The sequence below is a fragment of the Urocampus carinirostris genome, chromosome 10, assembly GCF_059441175.1.
Source record: "Urocampus carinirostris isolate Australia breed hairy pipefish chromosome 10, RoL_Ucar_1.0, whole genome shotgun sequence".
NCBI lineage: Eukaryota > Metazoa > Chordata > Actinopteri > Syngnathiformes > Syngnathidae > Urocampus > Urocampus carinirostris.
This window is the reverse complement of record NC_142358.1, coordinates 41,282,626-41,307,278: the sequence shown is the minus strand read 5'-3', so window position 1 is coordinate 41,307,278 and position 24,653 is coordinate 41,282,626. Positions and strand designations below refer to the sequence as shown.

The 24,653-nt window shown below is 40.3% G+C and overlaps 1 protein-coding gene, 1 long non-coding RNA gene and 1 pseudogene across 2 annotated transcripts in view; 1 reads left to right on the top strand and 2 right to left on the bottom strand.

The window, feature by feature from the left end:
* Positions 1-12,553, bottom strand: part of LOC148358957 (uncharacterized) — a 17,732-nt gene extending 5,179 nt beyond the window's left edge. Inside the window, exons 1-2 of the long non-coding RNA XR_015851571.1 lie at positions 12,197-12,553; positions 12,025-12,103 (exon numbers count right to left, since the gene is read on the bottom strand). This is a non-coding gene — a long non-coding RNA (uncharacterized LOC148358957). The remainder of the gene's footprint in view (positions 1-12,024; positions 12,104-12,196) is intronic.
* Positions 1-24,653, top strand: part of tmprss4a (transmembrane serine protease 4a) — a 27,163-nt gene extending 2,510 nt beyond the window's left edge. The window contains exons 2-13 of the mRNA XM_088346213.1: positions 87-138; positions 208-357; positions 2,722-2,874; positions 3,767-3,893; positions 3,974-4,093; positions 5,929-5,972; positions 8,304-8,466; positions 10,630-10,796; positions 16,444-16,539; positions 16,612-16,754; positions 20,870-21,022; positions 23,726-24,653. Of these exons, the coding sequence (XP_088202339.1) occupies positions 87-138; positions 208-357; positions 2,722-2,874; positions 3,767-3,893; positions 3,974-4,093; positions 5,929-5,972; positions 8,304-8,466; positions 10,630-10,796; positions 16,444-16,539; positions 16,612-16,754; positions 20,870-21,022; positions 23,726-23,737 (1,380 nt within the window). The 3' untranslated portion in view covers positions 23,738-24,653. The remainder of the gene's footprint in view (positions 1-86; positions 139-207; positions 358-2,721; positions 2,875-3,766; positions 3,894-3,973; positions 4,094-5,928; positions 5,973-8,303; positions 8,467-10,629; positions 10,797-16,443; positions 16,540-16,611; positions 16,755-20,869; positions 21,023-23,725) is intronic.
* On the bottom strand, positions 19,869-20,016 carry LOC148358956 (U2 spliceosomal RNA; annotated as a pseudogene).

Genomic DNA, 24,653 nt, shown 5'->3' with positions numbered 1-24,653 from the left:
TAGGACTGATTAAACAAAGAGATGCTTCAACACACCCATAAACAGATTCCATTCCCGCCCTGTCGCTTATCATCCCCTGTTTGCAGGTCGCTCCGTCTCCTGAAGAAAGCACAGCACCGTTGAACCCAAAGCACATAGGTAAGGGAACTCACTGGCACAAGGTCACAGTACAAAAATAATACCGTCATGATTTATGTGTGGACCCAGTTGCAGGGGTTCCACGGCCAGGCCGTCATAGAAAACCCATGACGGCTCCACAGACTCAAAGGGGAAAGTCTTGCAACACCAAGAGAGTGCTGTTGACCGTTGCAGCAGTTCTGGTGTTGCTTGGGATCCTGGTCACTGCCGGATACTTCAGTGAGTATAAAGAGAGTTCTAAGATAAGGACACTGTGTTGGGAATTAAATATCAAAAAGTAGCGTTTACCAAATTGTTTGAATTAGTTATTGGACTCCATTAACCAAACACAACCTACATTCACCCAACAATTTATGGGCACTCCTTTCTTGAGGGAAAAGATGAACAGGAAGCCGTCATTTTCACACGGGGGCAGATTTAATTTCATTAACAATTTAACTAATCCATCGAAAACGGCCGAATTAGTGACGTTGGAGTCTCTGGGAAGCCCTCTTTCTGAAGTCTTTTAGCTCTCTCCTATTGGCCATCTTCTCCCCGCATAATGGTGTGCCGACTCCTCCCATGGGTGTGCCAAGGAAGCCCCCCTGGGCGTCGCAATGTCTGGAATAACCAAAACAACAGCGAGCGTTTCTACGTCATCAGGGCCTTTCTGCGTCTGGATGTGCTGATTTTCTTATCAGCCATACATCCCGTTCCCGCCATTCCTGTAAACAACATTTTCCACCAGGGTGCCCTGATATCGCACCACAGCCGAGTCAGTGAATATCTTTTGCATTAAATATAATTTGTATTCGATCGTATAAAATACTTATTGGCAGATGTATAAAATCCTTCAATTGCCATGGTCATTTTTACGGCATGCAGGGACCCTACCAGTAACAGGTTTTGTTGGGACCAAACTCGATCTGGTTCTATGAAGGTGAAAGCCCAGTCTTGATGTCGTTGGCGGTAGAGTGGTGAAAAATCCTCAAGGCTGAAGACTCAGTGGGAACCAGAATCCAAGAGATGCAGTGTGTTGAAGCCATTATTGGCTTCTGGTGGTGGAGGCTTTCTTTGAGGTCGCTGGCTGGGTCCAACTAGCTCGGCTACTGGCACCATTAAGCCTTGGACACCTGCTAAGCAAGGTTCTCTTGGCTCTTTGGTGGCTCAAGAGAACTCTTTGTTTTCTTTGATTGTTAAGCTAAGCCTCTCGTAAGCCAGATTCTTGTCTACTCTCCGGCTTCTTTCAAACCATTTCGTCCCTGGCTAAAATGGGCACCTCTTGCCTCTTCTCTGACTTAAAAGAACTGCGGGTATCAAGCGTCTGCTCACGGCTCCGGCCTCCTGGGTGGGAAGGCCTTCCATCGCTCTGGCTGGGGGAAGTTGTCAAGGCAACCTTTGCTTCAAACATGCGAGATAACAGAATTCGGACCCAATGTTGAATGCTATACTACAGGGGTGGGCAACCAGCGCACGGCAACATGATTTTTTTAATCGCGCATTTTTAACTGAAATTTAGACATTTTCAGTTGCGCGCTGTGTTGTTTAGCGGCTTTACGGTCTGCACAGTGCCTTGCAGAGGAGGAGAGATCTGTGTTTTAACCCTCTTACAGAAACACCGGCGCGCGATAAATGAACGGATCACAACAGCTCTTCCAGCAAAAAAATCTCGTTCTTTTCAGCCAGCGTGGACAGATGACCGAGGCTTTGTGCAAAAAATGACCGTGCTGTTTGTGCATTATGCCTCGAGAGCGTTGCACCTCGCACAGCAAGTGTTAAACATCTTTACGAGACGAAACATTAACATTAATTCGAGGACGAGTCTGACAAGGCGGAGACATTAAATGAATTGATGAATAAAAACTTTATTCGAAAATCGAAATAAAAAAAGAACAAAAACAATAATTTAACAACAAAATAATGTTACGTAATATGTTCGAAAAGGGGTAGTAAGAAGCAAATGCTTACATCACCTACCCCTTCATCTTCCCCACCAAATATACCAATGATATCACAACAATTGTAATGATATTGATAAAAACAGTTTTGATATAAGAATAGCAACAATAACACAAAGTTAACTCGACGCACTATTCCCAATCTCATACCCCACCTTCCTCATCTCTGTATTCAGCCAGGAATGTTCCTTATATTTAAGTGAATAGTTGGACACCCGTTGATCTCGTCCTGCAACCCGTTCCAAAGTTTGACTCCACACACAGACACACACATACTTTTCCTGGTGGTTCTCACCCTTGGGATTATGAATTCACTACAGGGCCTTAAGTTATAATTTCCCTCTTTCCGAATTAATAATTTACGTCTCCAGGAATGGCAAACAAACACGGACCCTGAAAACATTTGTCACCGCTAATGACGCCACCACTGAAGCAAGATATCACATTGCTTACTGCATGGCAAAGCACAGAAAACCATTTAGTGATGGCGAATATTTTGAAGGTGTGTGTCTGTGTTTCAACTTTTGATAGTTTCTGAAATGTTAACCCCTGGTCTACAATAAAGACTATTCGTTTCTTTTCTATCCTAAATTGGGCTGCTCTATGAAATCAATCACTGCAATGTATCTTCATCTGTGTGTTTCAGTAAAGCAACTGATTGACAGCAAGTACTTCTTCTGCACAAAATCCTTTAAGTTCATTCCCATTGATAAAGCGTGTGATGGAACGGACGATTGCATCGAAGGAGAAGATGAAAAAACGTGTTTGTCGAGCTTCAAGGCCAACGCTACGTTCCCTGGTACGGAAACATCACCATTTTTTCCTCATATGCAGAGTTGGGCACGTTGCTATAAAAATAGGAATTCGTTATGGTTACTCACTACTTCTTCCAAAAAGCAACTGAGTTAGTGACTGAATAGAATGTGTGTGAATGGGTAAGTGTGAAGCGCATTGTAAAGCGCTTTGGGAGGTCTTCATTGACTTGAAAAGCGCTATAGAAATGCAGACCATTTACATTTAAGTTATTCCCAACACTGCTTAGATAGATAGATACATGTCTAGATAGATGTCTAGATAGATAGAAAGGATAAGATAGATAAATAGATGGAGAGAAAGGATAAGATGGATAGAAAAGATAAGATGGATAAATAGATAGATGTCTAGATAGATAGATGTCTAGATATATGTCTAGATATATATAGATAGATGTATAGAAAGGATAAGATGGATAGAAAGGTTAAGATGTCTAGATGTCTAGATATATAGATAGATGTCTAAATAGATAGAAAAATAGATGTCTAGATAGATAGACCTCTAGATACATGGATAGATAAATGTCTAGATAGATGTCTACTTATAGGTCTAGATAGATAGCTACTTTATTCATCACGGTTGGGAAATTCACACTTCCAGCAGTATCCTTGAGTTGAAAAATAAAATAATAAAATAAAAGATATAGAAAACAAAAATACCCAATATAACGTTTTGCTCTAGAGTATTTAAATAGTGCTACATAAAATACACACTGTAATAAGAATAGGGTCATATGCAAATGTGGGGGTGTGGTTTAAAGTGCGCTTTTACATCCCCGGGTGGAGTTAAAGAGCCTCATGGCATGAGGAAGAAATTATCTCCTCAGTCTGTCCGTGGAGCAAATCTGGACAAACTCCGTTGATTTTTCTTCACTGCAGTGCGGCTCATGACCCGGCAGAGCGTCCTGCAGGTCTACAATCCCAGCTCAGGCTGGAGAAGCGTCTGCACCGAAGGCTGGACCGACAAGCACACCAAATCGGCGTGCTCGCAACTGGGATACACTGAGTCCGTTAAAGAAATCCTCTCAGAATTCTTTAAAGTGATCCCAAAACTGGTCCCTAAGTGTCCTTTCTTCCCATTGACAGTAATCCTCGTAGCACTTATTTGAGGATCAACGCGTTACTATCGAATTTGAAATCTGGACCATTTGCGGCACTAAGGTCTGGATCAGGAAATCTACCGATTCACCAAGCTGCGGTTGACCGGTGAGTAAAACTTGTTGTTATGAGGTCAGGCTTAGAGTTTTCCCTATTTTGCATATCACTGAAAGAGAGTTAGTTTGAAAAATCGTCGCCGATGACTTTAATCAGGCTTGCTTAAGGACTGTACCTCCCAAATTTATTCAATACGTGGACTGTACAACCAGGGGGAAAAAACACTGGACCGTGTGTACAGTAACATTAAACATGCGTACAGAGCTCCCCCCTCCCCCCACCTAGCTGGATCTGACCATCCCTCACCCCCTCATACACCCTCCTCCAGAGAAAAACAAAGCCTGCAACAAGGACAATACAAACATTTTCTTTGCTCCTTTATCTTCTTTGTTCTCTTCTACCCTCACTGTAAAATGTGATGCTGGAGAGTCACGTCCAATTTTGTTGTCACAATATGGTCAACCCATTTTGTAACAATGACAGTAAAGGTATATTCTATTCTAGAAGAACGTTCTAATACGCTTCTCCTGGCCACACAAAGTTTATCGTCAACATAGCTAGAAGTGTGTAATTTCCCAAACTGTCTGCTAAACTCAATATTCAGATGAAATCCGATCGGCTCCAAGAAAGCACTGGACGTTTCTTGGACGTTGGATTTTGGGCCCGATCTGGTCTGGTGCATTTTTTCCACATGATTCAGTCTAAAAATCGTCATCTAAAATTGGGTTGTTTTCAGCCGATCAAACATGGCTGAACCTTAACCCGAACACTAAGGAAAAGAGATTTTTTTAAATGTTGTAAATTCAGGGGGGTGCTACAATCTGGTTAGGCCAATGACATGAACCAAAACCGGATTTTCGTCCTGTTCACCTTGTCTAATATGGTCCCAATCACCCATCCATCCATTGTTTCCACTTATCTGGGGTCGGGTCGCAGGGGCAGCAGCCTTAAAAGGGAAGGCCAGACGTCCCTACCCCCAGCCACCTCCTTCAGTTCATCTGACAGGATCCCGAGGCGTTCCCAGGCCAGCCCAGAGACATAGTCTCTCCAGTGTGTCCAGGGTCGCCCCCGGGGCCTCCTGCCGGTGGGACATGCCCAGAACACCTCCCGAGGGAGGCGTCCAGGAGGCATCCTTATCAGATGTCCGAGCCACCTCAACTGGCTCCTCTCAATGCAGAGGAGCAGTGGCTCTACACAGAGTCCCTCCCGGATGACTGACCTTCTCACCTTATCTCTAAGGGAAAACCAAGACACCCTGTGGAGGAAACTCTGTTTAGCCCCTTTCAAAGACAATACATGGGAGCTTAGCCAGATACCTTTCGCATCAAAACTCCCACTTGTCTGCCCTAACTACGAGTTGTTCTTATGAAAGAACAGTGGCTCTACACAGAGTCCTTCCCGGATGACTGAGCTTCTCACCTTATCTCTAAGGGAGAACCAAGACACCCTGCGGAGGAAACTCATTTCACCCACTTGTATCCGGGGTCCCAATCACATGTTGTTTTTTTTACCTCTTTTAAACATCTTCTATACCAGTTTTTGCCAAGACGGAAGGGCAAGAAAATATTTTTAGCACATGCTTTTTTAGGTCATCCAAACAAAAACAGGAACTAATACAAATGGGTTTTAGTACCATAAAGCCATATTTTCTGGTTTTACTTTCAACTTTCTTGAGAAACTGGACTATTTCCTGCTCTTTGTCACGTCAACTGATTTCTGTTTCACAACACTGAACCACTTCTGCAGTTTTTTTTCCCGTTTGTTCGCATGAATTATTATCTCTTATACTTTTATCTTCTCTTACTTTGTAAAAAAAAAAAAACATGTTTGGGTCAACACCTATTTGTCTTCAATGTTGCGTGTTCACGTTTTTCTCCTTCTTTTAGGAGCGTGTGCACATCCGGATCTGTGGTTTCTTTATCCTGTTCAGGTTGGTGCTATTTTTGGAAAAGTAGTATATTCCTTTTTTTGGAGTAGCATTGCGTGAAGGAGATGACAAAACTGTCTAACAGGTTTGACTCAAAACAAGCCCGAGCATGCTACTGTTGACTGCAAAGCCTTTAGGGGACAGGCTTGGGGAGTAACAGAATACAAGTATCGGCGTTACGTAGTCAGGATACAGATAAAAATGTAATTGTGTTCTGTTATAGTTACAGAAAAATAGATGCAATCAAATTTCAGGTATATTTGATGAAACAGTGTCTGAAATAACGTGGCCGATAACTTTTTCAAGGAAAAAAAACGGAGGTCATTATTATTATTTTTTTTTTTCTAAGATTTTATCAAATCAAACGTTTGCCTTAATCCGATTTCGAAATCTTTGTTCGGTGTGGGAATTTCGGTTCGTTTAGAAATTTGCATACTCGCCAGCCAATCAGAAGGCTGCATCAAATAACTTCCTGCTTCCGGACTTTCCCGAGCCTTATAAGGTTGCGCATTTGCATATCATTTTCCAAAGTATACGCACAGAGAACACAAAAAAAAATGGAGAAGTGGTTAGGAATCAAGCCAAAACCTCAGCCCCAGAAGAAAGATTCAAAAGAAGCCAACAAAATTGATGACTCTACAAAACGTAAACGTACATTAAAAGCATGGTGGAAAGAGGAGTTCACGTGGCTTGAAACAGACGACACAACTCAAACATTGCATGAATGAAGATGAGTCAATACAGGTACATAATGATGGCAGATGGAAAACAGCCATGTCATATACATGCAATGAATGTTATAAGTCAATTTATAATAACCTTAATTTGAAAGTGTTGTTCTGTTATATCATACCTGTCAACCTCCACGGCTCCATGCCCGTACCAACTGTCGTATTTTCCTGTACAAAATATAAAATAATCGTACACCCGGAATGATGCATGACAGACGCATGCGCACAGTAGCATCAAACCACTCGCTACGTTTGCAACAAAAAAACGATACCGAGATAGAAGCTTCCGCGGCGAACTCGTTAGACTTGATTGATTTGCCGTTTGGTGATAGTCTGTGTATACCGAATGGTATCCATCATTTACAAATTTGCGTTTTTCCTTGTACGTCATACTCGTCTTAAAATGCATATTAAACGTACTTTGTACGGCAAAAACCTACAGGTTGACAGGTATGTTATATATTCTGATTATCAATCCTTAATACTTTGCAACAATAGTTTTTTTTTGCGATTAGTTGTCTTATTGTGTTTCAAGTTGTGAAAAACTGGGCAGGTAACTTTATGGCTGGGTGTCCTCTAACTTTTTGTCACGAGTTTCAGACACTGGTAGAAATAAAGATTACTTTGCAGTGATACAATTTTATTTAAAAGCACACTCCAGGGGACAAAAGTAAAGTCCAGTGTGCTAGTTCGTTTTAACTATTTTGATCCTTTTCCCCGTTCGCGTTAGCATCGTTTATGTAACCCTTCATCGCCGCGCCTGCACGGTTGAAAAATCGGCATTGTGTTTCTGGATGGTAGTGGTGGTGCGGAGGAAAACAAGCGCAGAATTGAAATACGGCTGAGACGTTCATTTTTAATTCCTTGTGAAAGGAAAAGAATCACTGCTTACGTTAGCAAAAATAAAACACCTGACTTCCTAAACTTAACTTACACAACAAAAAGTGTCAACATGGCTTAACAGTATAAATTGATAACATAAATCACACACCACCTGGTTGAATTAAAAGAGAAAACTAGAAACAATAGACAGTGTAAGCGCGCCCCCTAGGGGCCCCTTTACTAACTGCCCTATATTTACATATTCCATGTCTATTAGCGCAGCTCTCTCTCTGCAGTCTTATTCATTCCACACACATGCAGTCTAGCAGCTAGCTTAAAACCTGACAGTTTATGTACAACTAAGCATAGTGAGGGCTCATGGAAGGGGATGATGTGATGTGAATTCTGCTCAGTGCTCTGAATGTCAAAGTGAAGAAACTAGATGAAACGTGGGTAAACAGCGGGAGTAACTATGACTTGATTCGGTAAGCAAATGCCTTGTAGTCTAATTAGTGACACACATAAATAGATGAATGAGACTCATACTGGCCCTACAGAGTATGATTGCGATCTTGGCAGATCGTAGATCATATAGAAACAGCACAAAGTATGTGCTAGCAGCAAGATCGTGACTTTATTGTAGTCACCAAAGTCAACAACAACAAAAAAACATTCTTTTTTGGAAGGTACTGGAAGAATTGGCCTTGAATTTGATCATGAAAAAGGTTTACCAACACTGTATTCAACATCTCCATGAAAAAGTTTTGTGCTTTCCCGACAGACTGCGGTGAGGGGGACCCTCAGAACCGTATCGTTGGGGGTACGGACGCCACCATAGAGGACTGGCCCTGGCAGGTCAGCCTGCAACAAAATGGCCAACACACGTGCGGAGGTTCGCTTGTATCGCCACGTTGGGTGGTCACCGCAGCTCACTGTTTCTCAGGGTCAGTATGTCTTCAGCCCAATTAGAATTGACCTATGGCTAAGCCCCACCCTCAAATGCATGAGCCAATCACAGTGCGCATAGCAGACCCTATACCAGGGGTCAGGAAGCTTTTTGACCCAAAGAGCCATATAAACAAAAAATGTTTTAAAAAGAAATTGAGAGAGCCACATCATATATTTTCAGACAAAATTGAAAAAACTGCCAAACACGCTCTCTAGACAAAAGCTAATTCTTCAGCACATTTTATTTTACTGTGTGCCATTTGATGATTTCATCAAATGTATGAAATGATCAGGGTTGGGTAGGGTTACTTTAATTGGATTACTTTTGGATTACTCCAATACCAAATATGCTAATAAAAGACAAAAGAAACTAAATATGAAGAAAGTGATGACTCACAACACACGGTAAGCTTTCTCTCCTGGCTTTGATCTCCGGCAAAACTAAATTAAAATGCGGCAGAAACAAAAAGAAAATAAATCCAAACAGCTTGCCAACATCATTTTTGCCGTTCCATGTAGTCAGTTACTCCCCAAGCCTGCACAAAATTTAGTCATTTTCTTCCTATTTAGTTTATTTTGTCTTTTATTAGCATATTTGGTATTGGAGTAATCCAAAAGCAATTGAAAGAAATCCAGTTAAAATAAACCCTACCCAACCCTGCTTTGCTGAACTACAACACAGCACCACAAGGCCATCCTGTTAATCTGTTAATAAACAACAAAAGGATACTGCTGGAAGCGTTAATTTCCCTACGGGGATGAATAAAGTATCTACCTATCCATCTATCTATATGTGAATGTTAGCTGTTGTCCAAAGGTCTTCAAATAATAATGGACATTACCGAAAAATCAGAATTGAACATTGAGCTCTGGAATGGGAACTTAGCCTATACTTTAACTTTTCGAGCTTAGCTTCTTCTTCTTCTTGAACTTACCTGTAAATAACCTAGATAACAAATGTCGGCTATGTTATACTGAATGATTCAACGTAAATACTGGTGGACCCAACTAATGAAAGGGCACTCCTGGTGGCCCACAGTAGAAATGTTTGACCTGGGAAAATATGGACCTTGGACTTAGACCAGGTATGTCCAAAGTCCAGTTGGGGGCCAATTATGGCCAGTGATCAAATTTATACTGGCCTCCGTCATATAATTAAGATTATGTCGTCTGCCAGTAATGTTTACTGCACTATAAAATACATTTCTACAAAAAAAAAAAAAATCAAAATTCTGGCAGATAATGGCAGTAGCCCTTTGGCGACCTTGCCATCGGCTTTCTGTGATAATATAAGCCCACCCCATTTCCAACATGGCAACTGTAAATAAAAAGAGGAAAGTTGACTGTGAGGGCCGCCTCTTCCAGGACAATTGGAAATTGGAGTATCTCTTCACCGAAAGGTCTGCCTAATTTTCCAAGAGACTGTGGCTGTTTCCCAAGAATATAATATCGAAAAGCACTGCCAGACCATGCCCTGCAACTTTCCAGCAACCAGTTCAGGGAGTCCCCTGCCCACTACCCGAAGATAGCTGGGATAGGCTCCAGCACCCCTGCGACCCTACTGAGGATAAGCGGTGCAGATAATAGATGGATGGACTGTCTGATTAAACATGCCGACAACAAAAATCTAACTGGAAACGAACGCTGTGAAAAGGTGAAGCAACCAGAATCTGTTTTAACGGCACAGCCGCGCTTGTCAAAAGAAAATTCTCCAAAGGTGAGCAACGCAGTCGCGACACTGATCGCCAAGCACCGCAAACCTTTCCCGCAGGGTGAATTTATGAAAGACTGTTCAAAGAATACCGGGCTGAATAGTCGGCCATCACACATTTTCAGCTTACCAAATCTGGCCCGCTTTCTGAACAGTTAGGACACTCCTGCCTTAGACTATCTGAAGCTTTTCATGGACCTTCTCAACAATGAAATCATGAATATAAGCCTCTAATGCAAAGTTCAGTTCCTTTTGGTGACTTTGAGATGATACGTGATCTCTGTGGGGCCAAAAAACATCAATTACCTTCTGAGTAATGTCTCCTACTGTGACACTTGCTATAGCGCTCTCCACACAATGTTCAATGCTTGCCTGAGTAAAGGGGTCGGAGTTTAGCCTTAGCATAATTGTCATAATAACATCACAACCTCATTTCCTGGTCCTGCAGTGGTAAAAAGGAGCTGAGTCGCTGGAAAGTGGTATCGGGCCAGACGTACATGGGCTCCCTGGGAGGTTCTTCCGTGGACAGGATCATCCTGAACGGAAACTACGACTCGGCTCGCAACGACTACGACATCGCACTTATGAGACTTACCAGTCCCGTCAAAATCGGAGGTCGGTGTAAATAATCTATCTATATACCCTGGTCATATCCCTCGAGAGGGGTGACCGACAGCAAGACAAATGTAACGGGACCCAGGTGGATGGTCTAGCTCCAGCTGGTGTTACACATTTGTTTTATATATTTTTGTTGTTGTTGTTTTACCTCATCTGCAAAATAGATGATAAATCTCAGTCTCACACGACACCATTTACTTGTTGACACTACGGATCATTTATTGAGCTAGTCTCATTAAATCACGTGAGGTCCCGTGAGACTTGGCCAGAGCAACCTTCTCTGACCTGTGAGACTTGCCATCTAGTGGTGATATACTAGTACTTCACTTACTTTTTCCGTTTTACAAAACTCAAATACTAATACACAGTCAAATACAGATAAAACAACATAAAAATCCCAAAATATAACATTTTATCTAGTCAGCAACCCTCTTTGCGCCACACAAACACATACACAAAAACAAAGAAAATAAAAAAGGGGAAAAGAAGCAAAAAAACACACAAAAATTTTGGGGACTATGGCCAACCCAAATACCCAAACACCCAAACAAGTTAAGCACCTCGGCACCCAAGTCGGTCATGCTTTCGTCTCTCCAGTTATGAAACGGGACACGAGAAAGTGGCCATGTCACTCGGGTCAGGGTGACACAACACTCTCTTCTCTTCAACAACAGGGCCCGAAAGATTTCACTGGTTTACCCCTGCGGCATCATACAGGTGCCCCGCCCATCCCTTAGAACGCGTCCAAACATCCCACTATACTTTTACAACACCTCTCCACTCCTTCCTATCACCAACAAGAGCTCTAGATTCCACTATATTTAGACCTCTTTCCTGCAGTGCACTCGTAACACTATCCATCCACGTCAATCACAACCTGAGACAGCAAATAATACAATCGTAAAAAAAGCTCGGTGGCTTTGTGGTAGACCTCCTGCCCTGAAACTGGGAGCTCAGCGGTTTAAACCCTGGCTGAGTCACACCAAAGACTGACACCAATGTTACTCGTTATCTTCCACTTAGCATTATAGGGTTGACATTGTTTATTGAATGGTTTATTTATTAGAAGGGTGAGTCTCTTTTTGCAGCAATATTTTAGTGTCGAGATTTTTTTTTTTTTTTAAATACTCTGTGTTTTATGATTTTATGATAACACTATTATGTTTAACACAAAGAAATGCATAGTGGTCAAGCTCAGGGATGGATACGATTATAATTATAGTACCTCTGAATGTTTTCCACCCTGCCACGCACAGCTCCTCTTCTCAGGGGAATGGTTGAGTGGTTCACAAGGCGTTAAATCTCTTTGAAGCAAAGAAAACACTTTACTCAACTGTAGGAACCCTAGATAATTAAAATAATTCTGACATTTTTGTGAAATAAATAAATGTACTTACAATTATCCCATGATGCATTTTTGTAATTACTACATCGTAAATATTAGAACTCCGTCAACAACTAAAACTTCATGCGAGTTCAAAATAACAAACATTTCACCAACGTTTTGTTCATAAACAACTACATCTATACTAATTGAAGTTATTATAATGTTGAATATTATTATTTCCCGACTTAATTACTCCCGTTGATTTTTAGCTCATCCAGCTGTAGCTCTTTAGCTGACCAGCTTCTAGCTAGCTAACTTTCAATTGAACAACACTTAAATAACTAAATCTAAAATATTTTCTAAAAATGGTACTCAATAACATTTTCCATAAATTGCCATAACGTGATAGAATCTCAAGAGTGACACATAGAAGTAAAACACATTTAAATTAGAAATGTTAATTAAGGAGAGTAAAAGTTGAACCTTACCTCCTTTTCCCAAATCAAATGACGTCACTTCCCGTAAATTGCTTTTATGGAATTGTAGTCTTTCTGGGGGGCATTGAGCACATTCTATCAGGTTGGAAAATTACTACTGGGACATGTAGGATTTGAACAGAATAGCAAGTAAAAATATAACGTGATCACAATTAATTACATAGTGAAACAACGTTTAGTTTATCAAATTATTGAAGAAAAAAAAAGACTTTATAATTGTATGGCCTACACTTCTTGAGGAAGTTGATTGCGACGCACCGTGGACACAATAAAATGGAGCAAAATTATATCTAAAACGCATTTCATTTAGTGTTAAATGATTGTAAACAGTTGAAGTGAAAGTACTTTTTATAAACCTTTGGCAGATTTTAGAGAAAAATCAGGGTCCATTCATGAAATGTTGCTCCAAATAGAGAATCGCCCATTAATAAATAAAATGTATAAATCAGGACCCGCCCTCCAAAAAAGGAGATACTGCATCTCAGCAATAACAAAAAGAAAGATGAATACACAGGTTCCAAACTACCAGAGATACTAAAATATATCGCCTGACATTATTACTTGCGGTTTATAATATGTATATTTATTTATTTTTTACAATTAGATGGCTGGGATGGGCTCCAGCCCCCCCCCCCCCCCCCCCCCCCCCCCGCGACCCTAATGAGGATAAACGGTACGGCCAATGAGATGAGATTATTGTTGTACAATATTGATTATTGTAAACATATAGATTTTGGTGTCAATTCCTACATCTAATGGCTGTTTTGCGGTCCAATACCACCATCTGTTGGTAAAATAGTTGTACTGCAACAAAAACTGAGTTTTAAAAAATAAGTCATGATTTCGTGAAAAATGTATAATAATAAACAACAAATATTAGTACTTTTTTTTTAAATTAAATTTAAGCGTGTCTCCTCTTTTTTTCTGATTCCAGAACTCTAATTAAATTTATGATGAGAAATAAAAATACTGTTTAAATTTCCACCTTAAAGCCCCAGCGGGTAATATTTGACCACTAGAGGGCACTGTTGTCTAATGCAAACGAAAACTAAAGCAACAGCAAGCAACAAAACAAACATGGCGGCGTCTTAAGTATGGATTCCACCATGTACAGGAAATACAAATGTCTCCACCTATGATTTATTTTAAAATAAATAATTCATGTATTTTTGCCTAGTATTTAAATCAAGGTTGTTGTTTTTTTTACTGAATTAAAGTATTTTGTACCACTAGGGGACACTAAATATTACACACTGTCCCTTTAATAATTAAAAAAGAATTAAAAATTGCAAATGTCTTACACATTAGCGCAAAAACTTTATATCTTTATGAGGATTATCTATACATTTTAAATGCAGAAACCCATTCATATACCGTAATTTTGACGTATATTTCCCTTATTAACATAATTCTGCATCTCTTTTTTGTTACTGGTTAGTATGAATGGCTACCAATTTGATAGGCAATTATAAAATAAAATCTTCTGTTAGGTCTATTACCTTACATCTCGAATAAAACACAACATAAGAGAGACAAGTGATATATTTTCTCATGACAGTTAAAGCTTGATTCACATGTGACCAGAACTGCAACTGCTCCCCCTATTTTATCGCAAACAGTTGAGTCACAGGGTCGATGGGAGAGTTTAACATAGCCGGCAAAACAGGAAACATAAAAAAAATAAATAAAAAAAAACAGAGAAAATAAATATGACAATGCAGCATCTCTTCTTCTCAGGAGAATGGTTGAGTGGTTCAGAAGGTGATAAAACTCTTTGAAGCAAAGAAAACACTTTATTCAACTGTAGGAACCCTGGATAATTAAGATAATTCTGAATCCAATTCTAATTCTAACATTTCAGTAAAAAAAAAAAAAATATATACTTACAATTATCCCACTTTTTTATGTAATTACTACATCGTAATTATTAGAACTCCGTCAACAACTAAAACTTCATGCGAGTTCAGAATAAAATTTCCTAGAAAATCACACTGACCCATCACCGGCAGGGTTGGGTTACTTTAACTGGATTACTTTCAATGACTTTTGGATTACTCCAATACCAAATATGCTAATAAAAGGCAAAATAAACTAAATATGAATAAAATGACTACATTTTGTGCAGGCTTGGGGAGTAACGGAATACATGGAACGGCAAAAATGATGTTGGCAAGCCGTCATTTTGTTTTTGTCGCATTTTATGTTAGTTTTGCCGGAGATCAAAGCCAGGAGAGAAAGCTTACCACGTGTTGTGAGTCATAATTATAGTCATATTTAGTTTCTTTTGTCTTTTATTAGCATATTTGTTATTGGAGTAATCCAAAAGTAATTGAAAGTAATCAAGTTATAGTAACACTACCCAACCCTGCTTGTAAACGACCTGATTTTTTTATTTTTACACGTTTATGTTAGCTTAATCTTTCGTACGGAAGATTACGATAACGCGAACGTACGATTAGCCTGGGTTAGCTTTAAGTTTACGTTAAACATTCAAGGTGAACATTCAGGGTGTTGGAACGGATTAAAACGATTTACATTAGTTTTAATGGGAAAAATGATTTCGGTGATCGAACGAATCGGTTTTCGAACAGGGTTCTGGAACGGATTATGGTCGAGAACTGAGGTTCCACTGTACTTACAATTATCCCATTTTTTATGTACCGTATTTTCCGCACTATAAGGGTTATAGGGCGCACCCCCAAAAAATAGTTTTTGGTCCTATATCTTCCATACATAAGGCGCACCGGATTATAAGGTGCTACAATGGGAACGTGGACAAAACAGTCAGATGATTCAGTCCAACTGATTACCCCCTTAACATTCCCAAAACCTGCAAAGAAGCAAATACGTGTCGTAGACACGTGCGGATGCGGTGTCCGTCCGATGTCACTCAAATGCATCGTTCCGAATATCATTCGGAAGGTTAAAGTCTTGGGATTCAAGAAATGCCAACCATTCCTTAGTTTCTATTTTCTTTTTCGCTCGCAACTTTACTGTGCATGTGACAATAAACACTGGGAATTGAGTTTAATTTAAAAATAAGACTCATCACAGAAACAGAGATCAGTCTGAAACAAGATACTGGGAAAATATATAACCGGAATAGCTCACCGAAGTCGTTGCGTTCAATAATAATGTGCAACCATGGTCCTCTTATATCCGTGAGTGTAGTAAATCCAGGAGAGTAAAATATTTACGAATACAGAATAATAAAACATGTTTCCTCTATGCCGTAGTTCAAGCAAACTTGCTATTCACATTCATCTTTTTCGGCCAATTGCAGGCTTTGTTTTTGCCCCTTTAGCCTATGCGAGCCTGTAAATGATAAAAAGGATCCGCCCCCTTTACCTCCGAATAAGTTTAGCCAATAGTGATCGATTCAAATGATGATTGACACATTGGCTGGGAAATGAAACGCCGGCAAATGTATCCCAGCATACACCACGGACCACATCGCCTACGAGGAAAAATCTAGTCGGCAGCTGCTTGCCTTTGTTGCGAGAACTTGCGACTTAATATTGAACCATATATAAGGCGCACTGTATTATAAGGCGCATGGTCAGCTTTTGAAACAAATAAAGGCTTTTAGGTGCGCCTTATAGTGCGGAAAATACGGTAATTACTACATCGTATTTATCAGAACTCCGTCAACAACTCAAACTTCATGCGAGTTCGGAATAAAATTTCCTGGAAAATCACACTGACCCATCACCGGTTAGCTATTGAGAGAAATAAAATCTGCGGCTATTCAGGTGTTCTTAAGGGGGCTACCTGGTGTCCGCCAGCCACACATTTGCAACCCCTGTTGTATCTGTTCCAGCGAGTCGGAAACCAGTTTGCCTACCTCCACAATCCTTCGGTCTTTCCCCTTCAGCCCCTGTGGTAGTGACCGGTTGGGGCTACCTGGAGGAAAACGGTGAACAATCTCTTTAATATTTTGCAAAAGATCCTGAAACATGAATGGTGAGCTCATGATGATGTCCTTTAGGAGTCATCTCTTCATCGCTGCAGAAAGCCAACATTCCTCTCATCGAAAGGGACAAATGCGCCAGTCCTGCCGTGTACGGCAGGGCCATCACCAAAAGGATGATCTGTGCTGGTTTCCTGGAGGGGAAAGTGGACGCGTGTCAGGTAACCGGAGTTGGGGAGTAACGGAATTAATGTAACAGCATACGTAATCAGGATACCAAAAAATGTCATTATGTTCTATTATTGTTACAGAAATAAAGAGGCAGGGTATGTTCACAAGTATAAGGTGCAGTGTTTTAAAAGAGCAGTCTCCGAAGTGTTAGGAAATAAATATTAAAATGTACCGTTTACCAAATTGTTCAAATGAGTTATCTGGCTCCATTAACCAAACACAACCTACATTCACCTAAAAATGCGCGCTCGTTTCTTGGTGGAAAAATGAACAAGAGACCGGCATTTCCACACAAGGGGGCAGATTTAATTTCTTAAACTATTTAACTAAGTGAACTCCATCGAATATGACCGAATTAGCCGAATTAGTGTCGCTCGAGTCTCTGCCGAGCCTCCTCTCTCGACCTTCTGCTTTCTTCTCTCGGCCCACGTTTTTTCCGAAAGCTGGTGTGCCGGCTTCTCCCATGAGCGTGCCAGGAAAGCCCCCACGTGGGCTCCACCACCTCGCCTCGATGTCTGGAAAAACTCAAAACAACTTCTCCAAACAATGCCTGTCATCCTGCGTCAGAGTCCTGTTATCAACAGAACTAGACAAAACATTCCGCATTCGGATCAGCGTGACCTGTCATTGAACTTAAGCCTACTCGATGAAAATCTTCACTGCACTTGATAAATGTAACTTGTATTTAATCGTATAAAATCTTTTATAGTAAAATTTATAAAATCCTTCAGTAGCTGGTTCGATTTCTGTGTTAAACACTACACAGGGCGCACCGCACGATAGGGCGCGGATGCATATGTGGCTAAATTCGACTCCCTGCGGTTATGGTGACATTAGCAAAAGGTCTTGAGGAACTCATTATATAGACCACAATCACTTTTTGTTTTATCCACCAAAATTAATATTCTTTAATAAACACATTATACGTATTGGGAGTTGGAGCACTCGTCTTGGGATCAAGAGGTCGCAGGTTCGATTCCCGGCTCCTCTGTGTTATATGTCGAAGTGTCCTTGGGCAAGACACTGAATCCCTAATGCCCCTAAAAAGCAGGTAGGCGCCAAGCATGGCTGACTCCCTATTGGTGTGTGAGTGTGTGTGTGAATGGGTAAGTGTGAAGCACATTGTAAAGCGCTTTGGGAGGTCTTCATTGACTTGAAAAGCGCTATAAAAATGCAGGCCATTTACCATTTAGCATCTTGATTGTCCTCAAAACGTTTGGAGGCTGACTCCCTATTGGTGTGTGAGTGTGTGAATCGGTAAGTGTGAAGCACATTGTAAAGCGCTTTGGGAGGTCTTCATTGACTTGAAAAGCGCTATTTAAAGGCAGGCCATTTACCATTTACGTACTACGATCGTGAGTTTACGCAAAGGGGAATTTGATTTGGCAGGGGGTTTGAAATTAGGTTTCCATGATCTTCGGCATGGCGTAGAAATCAACACACCATGGCGGACGAAAACCAAGGAAAGCATTTAATGGGGAGAAAGGGAGTTCGGGGATTTAATTCGTATTTGGGGGAGAACTCTGTTTAGCCTCTGGTAGCACAAAAACTTGTGTTATCATCCATGAGTACTTCCGCCAATAATGCATTACGCGTGACGGCACGTATCCTTTTCTTCACAAGCGGGAAAACAACAGAAGCCTACAAGTCGCATTTAGTTGGAAATGTGAATGATCTCACACCAAAATGGTGTAAGTCTTAGGTATGACTCAGCCAAGACTCGAACCTGTGACCTCTCAGTCTCAAAGCGGGTGCCCAACCTCCGTCCACGGCATTATATGACACACAGGGCGCCAATGCACAATAGGGCGCGCCGCGCACTTGGAAGAAAATCAGACATTTATGTGGGCGTCGTGAATATACGATTGTCCAAAGTTAAAATTTGAGATTGTATTACAATAGATAAAACAACACACTCAGAGTCGGAGATTAGGTTTTTGATAGTCCCTCCATCAGAGGCGTGTCCAACCTGAGCTTTTTTCTAGATCTGCTTCCAACATCACTCAGAAAGGGATCACACCCCCCCAATGGCTAGAGACTCATTTATTAAAAACACAGGCATAAAACAACACATATGATTGGCTTAAGTGAGATCACATGAATACATGACACTAATCTGATTGGTATGGACAGAAATCACATGTTTAAATGTAGCATATAATGCTGGTCGTTAGATGGTGTGCGAGCATAATAAATGAGCAAAAAGGAAAGTGAAACTTTGTAACACAAAAGGTACAATGCGCCACTGTGAAGTCAGAGGAGGAGAAAAGGGAGGCAAGCTCGTGAACAGACTTCCCGGCACTCAAGCAAAAGCCATCTTGATTAATAGCGGGACCCCAAGAGGAAACAATTGTTGCAAGAATACCAACAGCACTTGGATATAATATTTGGCTTTGTTAAGGAACTTTTAAAGGACAAAATCGTACAAAGGCACATTCAAACTACAATTTCCCTTACAACGGTAATCAAATTACAGGTATTTAGGACATTCAACAATGGGTCAGAACTCAGTTTTGCAAATTCACAAAAAATGATGAAACAATGTCAGAATATGTGTATCGAATACTACACTTTCATTCAATTATTCACAGTGAACTAGTAGCAACTGGCGTTAAGTTTGGTGTTATCACGCATTTTTGAAGATAGATAGATAGATAGACAGATAGATAGACAGATAGATAGATTGATAGATAGATTAAATGCCTAGATAGACTGATAGATAGACGGATAGATATATAGAGATAGATGCCTAGATAGACGGATAGATATAGAGATAGATGCCTAGATAGACGGATAGATATATAGATAGATGTCTAGACAGATAGATGTCTAGATAGATGTCTAAATAGATGTGCAGATAGAAGTCTAGATAGAAATCTAGATAGATAGATGCTTAGATAGATGTCTAGATAGATGTCTAGATAGATAGATAGGTAGGTAGTTAGATGGGGTTTTTAAGGGTTATTGATCTATCTTCGTTATTCATTATCCATTATCCGTTATCGGTCAGTTCATAATACGCTACAAAGCCTAGGAGCCGGGACACTTACTCTCAGCCAAAAGGCCAAGCTAAGGTCCTAGCCCTAAAGCCTTGCTGCGATCATTGCGAATGCACCGTTCCCGGAGGTACTGCAATACCGGGCCGATGCGTGGAGTGGACAGAGCAAGCTCATATTCCATCTCCGAAATGCAAAAATCAAAGATAGTGACTTCATAGAAAGTACACAAAAGGCCAAGCTAAGGCCAAGCTAAGGACCTAGCATCAAAGCCTTGACGCCTGACCGTCAAATACCAACACTTGGTAGGTAGTTAGATAGGTAAGTAGGTAGGTAGAAAGGATTAGATAGATAGATAGATAGATAGATAGATAGATAGAAAGGATTAGATTGATGGATGTCTAGATAGATAGATGGATAATTTATTCATCCCCGTAGGGAAATTCACACTTCCAGCAGTCTCCTTGTGTTGTTTATTAACAGATTAAGAGGATGGCCTCGGGGTGCTGTGTTGTAGTTTAGCAACAGCGGAGTGGATGACGTCACACACTAGGACAAAAGTTCGACGTCCCTGCGGCAGATGGAAATCTTTGTGCCCAGGGTTACACCACCTCGTGTTCACGTAGATAGCGAGTCCGCCTCCTCTCTGCTTCACGCAGGCTTTTGTGTCTCTGTCTGTCCTAACAGCTCTGGGTAGCTCCACGTTAGCGTCCAGGGATGCTAGACATGAGCAACGTTTCCATAAAAAACAGCAAACTGCACTCTCCTGTACGCTTTGATGTTTTTCATGAGCACAGCCAGTTCGTCGGTCTTATTTGGTAGAGAGTTCACATTTCCCATGATTACGGACGGTACAGAAGGCTTATATCGCCACTAGCCGCTATACGAAGCAAAGGTTGCCTTGGCAATTCCCCCCAGGGGGCCAGACAGAGCGGTGGGATATTTGGTATGGGAGTCATCAAAATGATCTGAAAGTAATCAAGTTACATTTACGGCAATTATACAATAACTATTACATTTTTCAACAGGTAACTAGTAACTGTATCGGATTCCGTTTTTAAAGGCACCCTGCGGGTTACCTTTTTTAATGTGAGCACGTTTTTTTTCAGGGTGACAGCGGCGGGCCCTTGGTACATTTCACCTCTTCTAGATGGTATTTGATCGGGGTGGTGAGCTGGGGCGTTGGTTGTGCCAGGGAGGGACGACCCGGTGTCTACTGCAACGTGGAGGAAATGCTGGGCTGGATCCAAACGGTCATGGAGGTAAAAATTTACAACACCTTGGTCTGGTTGCTTGGTTGGTTTGTTGGATCCCTCAACCACATGAGAATTAATGAATGAAAACTTTATTTCGAACATTAAAATAAACAAATGTAATGTTTTTTTGTATTTAAATTTGAAGACGTGAATAGTTGGACATTGTTTGATCTGGTCTTGTCAATTGTTCCAAAGTTTGACTCCGCACACAGACACACACATACTTTTCCTGGTGGTTCTCACCTTTGGGATAATGAATTTACAACAGCCCCTTAAGTTATAATTTCCCTCTTTCCGAATGAATCATTTTTGGATGGTTTCTGGCACTGTGTTTTTGTTGACCTTAAATATCAGTTGTGCAGTGAAAAGTTTTACTAAATCATCCAATTTTAATAATTTGGACTGCAGGAATAAAATATGAGTATGATGTCGATATCCTACCCTGTGTATGGTTCTCATTGCACGTTTTTGAAGGATAAAAAGGGTCTGTAGTGAACTTTTGTAATTATTGCCCCAGACTTCTGCACAATATGTCAAGTATGGCAGAACTAGAGAAAAATATAACAAATGCAATGCATTATAGTTTAAAATGAATTTGGCTTTATTCATTATTGAAATGCTTTTAAATAGCTTAGTTTGTATGTGTCTGGTGTGTGTTTTCCCAGCTTAATTTATTGTCTATTATGACCCCTAAAAACTTAATTTCTGATACAATGTCTATTGTGACACCATCCATTTTTACTTCTAAATCTTGATTTGCCTTGCGATTACCAAAGAATATTACTTTGGTTTTATTGAAATTTAAAGATCATTTATTTATATCCATCCATACATTTAGGTTAATTAATTCACGATTAATACAGGTTACCGAATCAATATAGTTATCATTTGAATAGAAAATGTTAGAGTCGTCTAATAGTTTTGAAACATTAAAATAATATAAACTAAATAACTTTGGACCTATGATAGAACCCTGTGGTACTCCACAACAGATGTCCAAGTATTCAGATGACAACTCTCCCATTTCCACATATTGCTTCCTCCCTGTCAAATAACTTTGAATCCATTGTGTCACATGGGTCATAGGGGCACCATTTCCTGTGGTGTGTCTTGGGCAGGTACAGACTGATGGCCCCCATCCCCCTCCAGGCCAACAAATGTTTCCACTTTGTCTCAAACCAAAGACCTTTCGCGTGATAGGCTAATGTGCTAAATACTTAAGAATTTCAAAAACAAAGAATGAAATTTAGTCAGTGACCGTGCAATTTGTGATAGAATTGAAGTCGGGCACGTTACTTTAAACAAGTAATTAAATATAGTGACTCACTGTTTCTTCCAAAAAGTAACTGAGTTAGTAATTGATTACTCCATAGTAAAAGTAACTAGTTACCGGCAAAAGTTTAAAAATAAGTTGTTGTACGTCAAATAATTTGAAAAATTCTGAGCAGTATTTGAGTCAGATGAATAGAAAACAACAGACAGGTAATTTTTTATACAAAACCTTGTAATATTTATTGCACCTCACCAGCAAGATTCATCCTACACGTGAAGTGCAACAAAAATATTCAATATAACGAAATAACAATCAGCAGTTAAAATTAAAATGCGAGTTTACTCAATGAAATCCAACTCTCACAACCTGTGACAACTGCTCAAGTAGACCTATGCTACTGTACTTCAAGTATTTTTACACAAAAAAGTTAACAGTTCAACAATAAAAAGTGTGTTTAACACTGCAGTGTCAGAATCAGAACAGGATCAGGACCCAAACGCGTGACGTTCTCACACGAGCCCTTTTATTTTACGGGAAATGGGGAGTCATTCACATTAGGCAGCAGGTCTGGTGTGGAAAGACAGGAAGCCAGAGACCGACGAGATCGATTATAATTGCCCGAGTTGATATCGGACAGATGGGGTCGATACCGGACAGGACGGGACAGACAGGATAGAGATAATGAATCAGGATGTCGAAAATAAACAGGACAAACTACACGGGAACGAAAACTGGAGAAAATAATAAACAGGACAAAAAAAGACAGAAAAAAACTGGAAACCGAAATTAAACAGGACAAAATAAACAGGAAACAATACCAAACAGGAAATACCAACAGGAACAGGACCGAGTCGAAACCCACGTCTTGCGGGGCAGAAGTTCCTTGACGGACTGACAAAGTAAGCGTGACAGCGTTGAGTTTAAAATAGACAGAAAGCCAATCTGTTAACAAGCCGCAACTGGCGCCAAACGGGCGCGGCCAATTTGGCGCCATGGCAACCGCGACCTGCAGTGTCAATTAAATAAATCCAACTCTCACAACCTGAGACAACTGGTCAAGCAGAAGTTGGCAACTGCACTTACCATATTTTCTTCACAACATAGGTCCACATTAAAACGATATAAAGTGAGAATTTTCTCTCACTCCCTCGCCATCTCTATCCCTCTCTCCGTCTATGATAGGTGACAAGACTTCTCTCAGCAAGTAGTCGTTTTGAAACAATTAGTGCTTAAAGACGCAGGAACCACTGAGAAAGAATCAGAGTTTTCCCAAATTAGATGTTTGTTCTCTTGAAGACAAAGTAACGCCTCGCTTTGGAACATCAGTAACGATAACGGAGTTGTAACGCCGGATAAAAAAAACCCAACTAGACGAATAAAAAAAATAGGTGGCTACACTGTTAAAAATATAACGATTCTATTTTTGTATCCTACAGAAAAACCCATGACTCTGGAAAAGCGACTCCAAGACGAATGAAGACGAGGTTTGAGAGTGGACTAATGCAACAAAGAAGAATGGAAAAAGAAGCGTCTCCACACATGGTTATTTTCAGGGTATTGTTTAAGTATTTGATGTGGACCTACTGAAGGTTTTTTGTTTCCGGGTCATTACAGAATTGATGACGATTTTAGGACCGGGACAATTGAAAAACAACCGTTTTCGAGAAGGAAAGCGGTTGGAATATATATATATATTTTTTAATGAGGCTATTACAAGGGGTGTCCAAACTTTTCAGAAAGCAAGCCAGATTTGGTTAGCTGAAAATGTGGGAGGGCCGACTATTCAGCCTGGCATTCTTTAAATAATTAGACAGACAGACAGACAGACAGATGTCTAGATAGACGTCTAGATAGACACAGACAGACAGACAGACACCTAGATAGACAGACATCCAGATAGACGTCTAGATAGACAGACAGACAGTTTAAAATGAATGTACATTTTCAGGGGAGCAATTTTTAAACTCATTATCTTATGGGGAAAACTACCAGAACTTAAAATATATCGAGTGTTTTGTTAAAGGGACAGTGTGTAATGTTTAGTGCCACCCTGTACTACAAAAAAACGTTCATTAGGGAAAACAAACCATTGATTTGGATACTAGGCGAAAACAGGTTAAGTGTCATACCAAAGCTAATTTTCATTTAAATATCAGGGTCGAGAAATATTAATAATATTATGCTAAATATTATAGTATTTCGTTTACAATTTCGTTTACAAAGTGGAGTACTTACTAAGTTTGGCGCCCTGTTTGTCGTCTTGTATGCTGTGGCATTGGTTTTCCTTTGCATAAGACAACAGTGCCATCTAGCGGTCAAATATGACACACCAGGGATTTTTTTTTAGCAAAAACAAAACAAAAA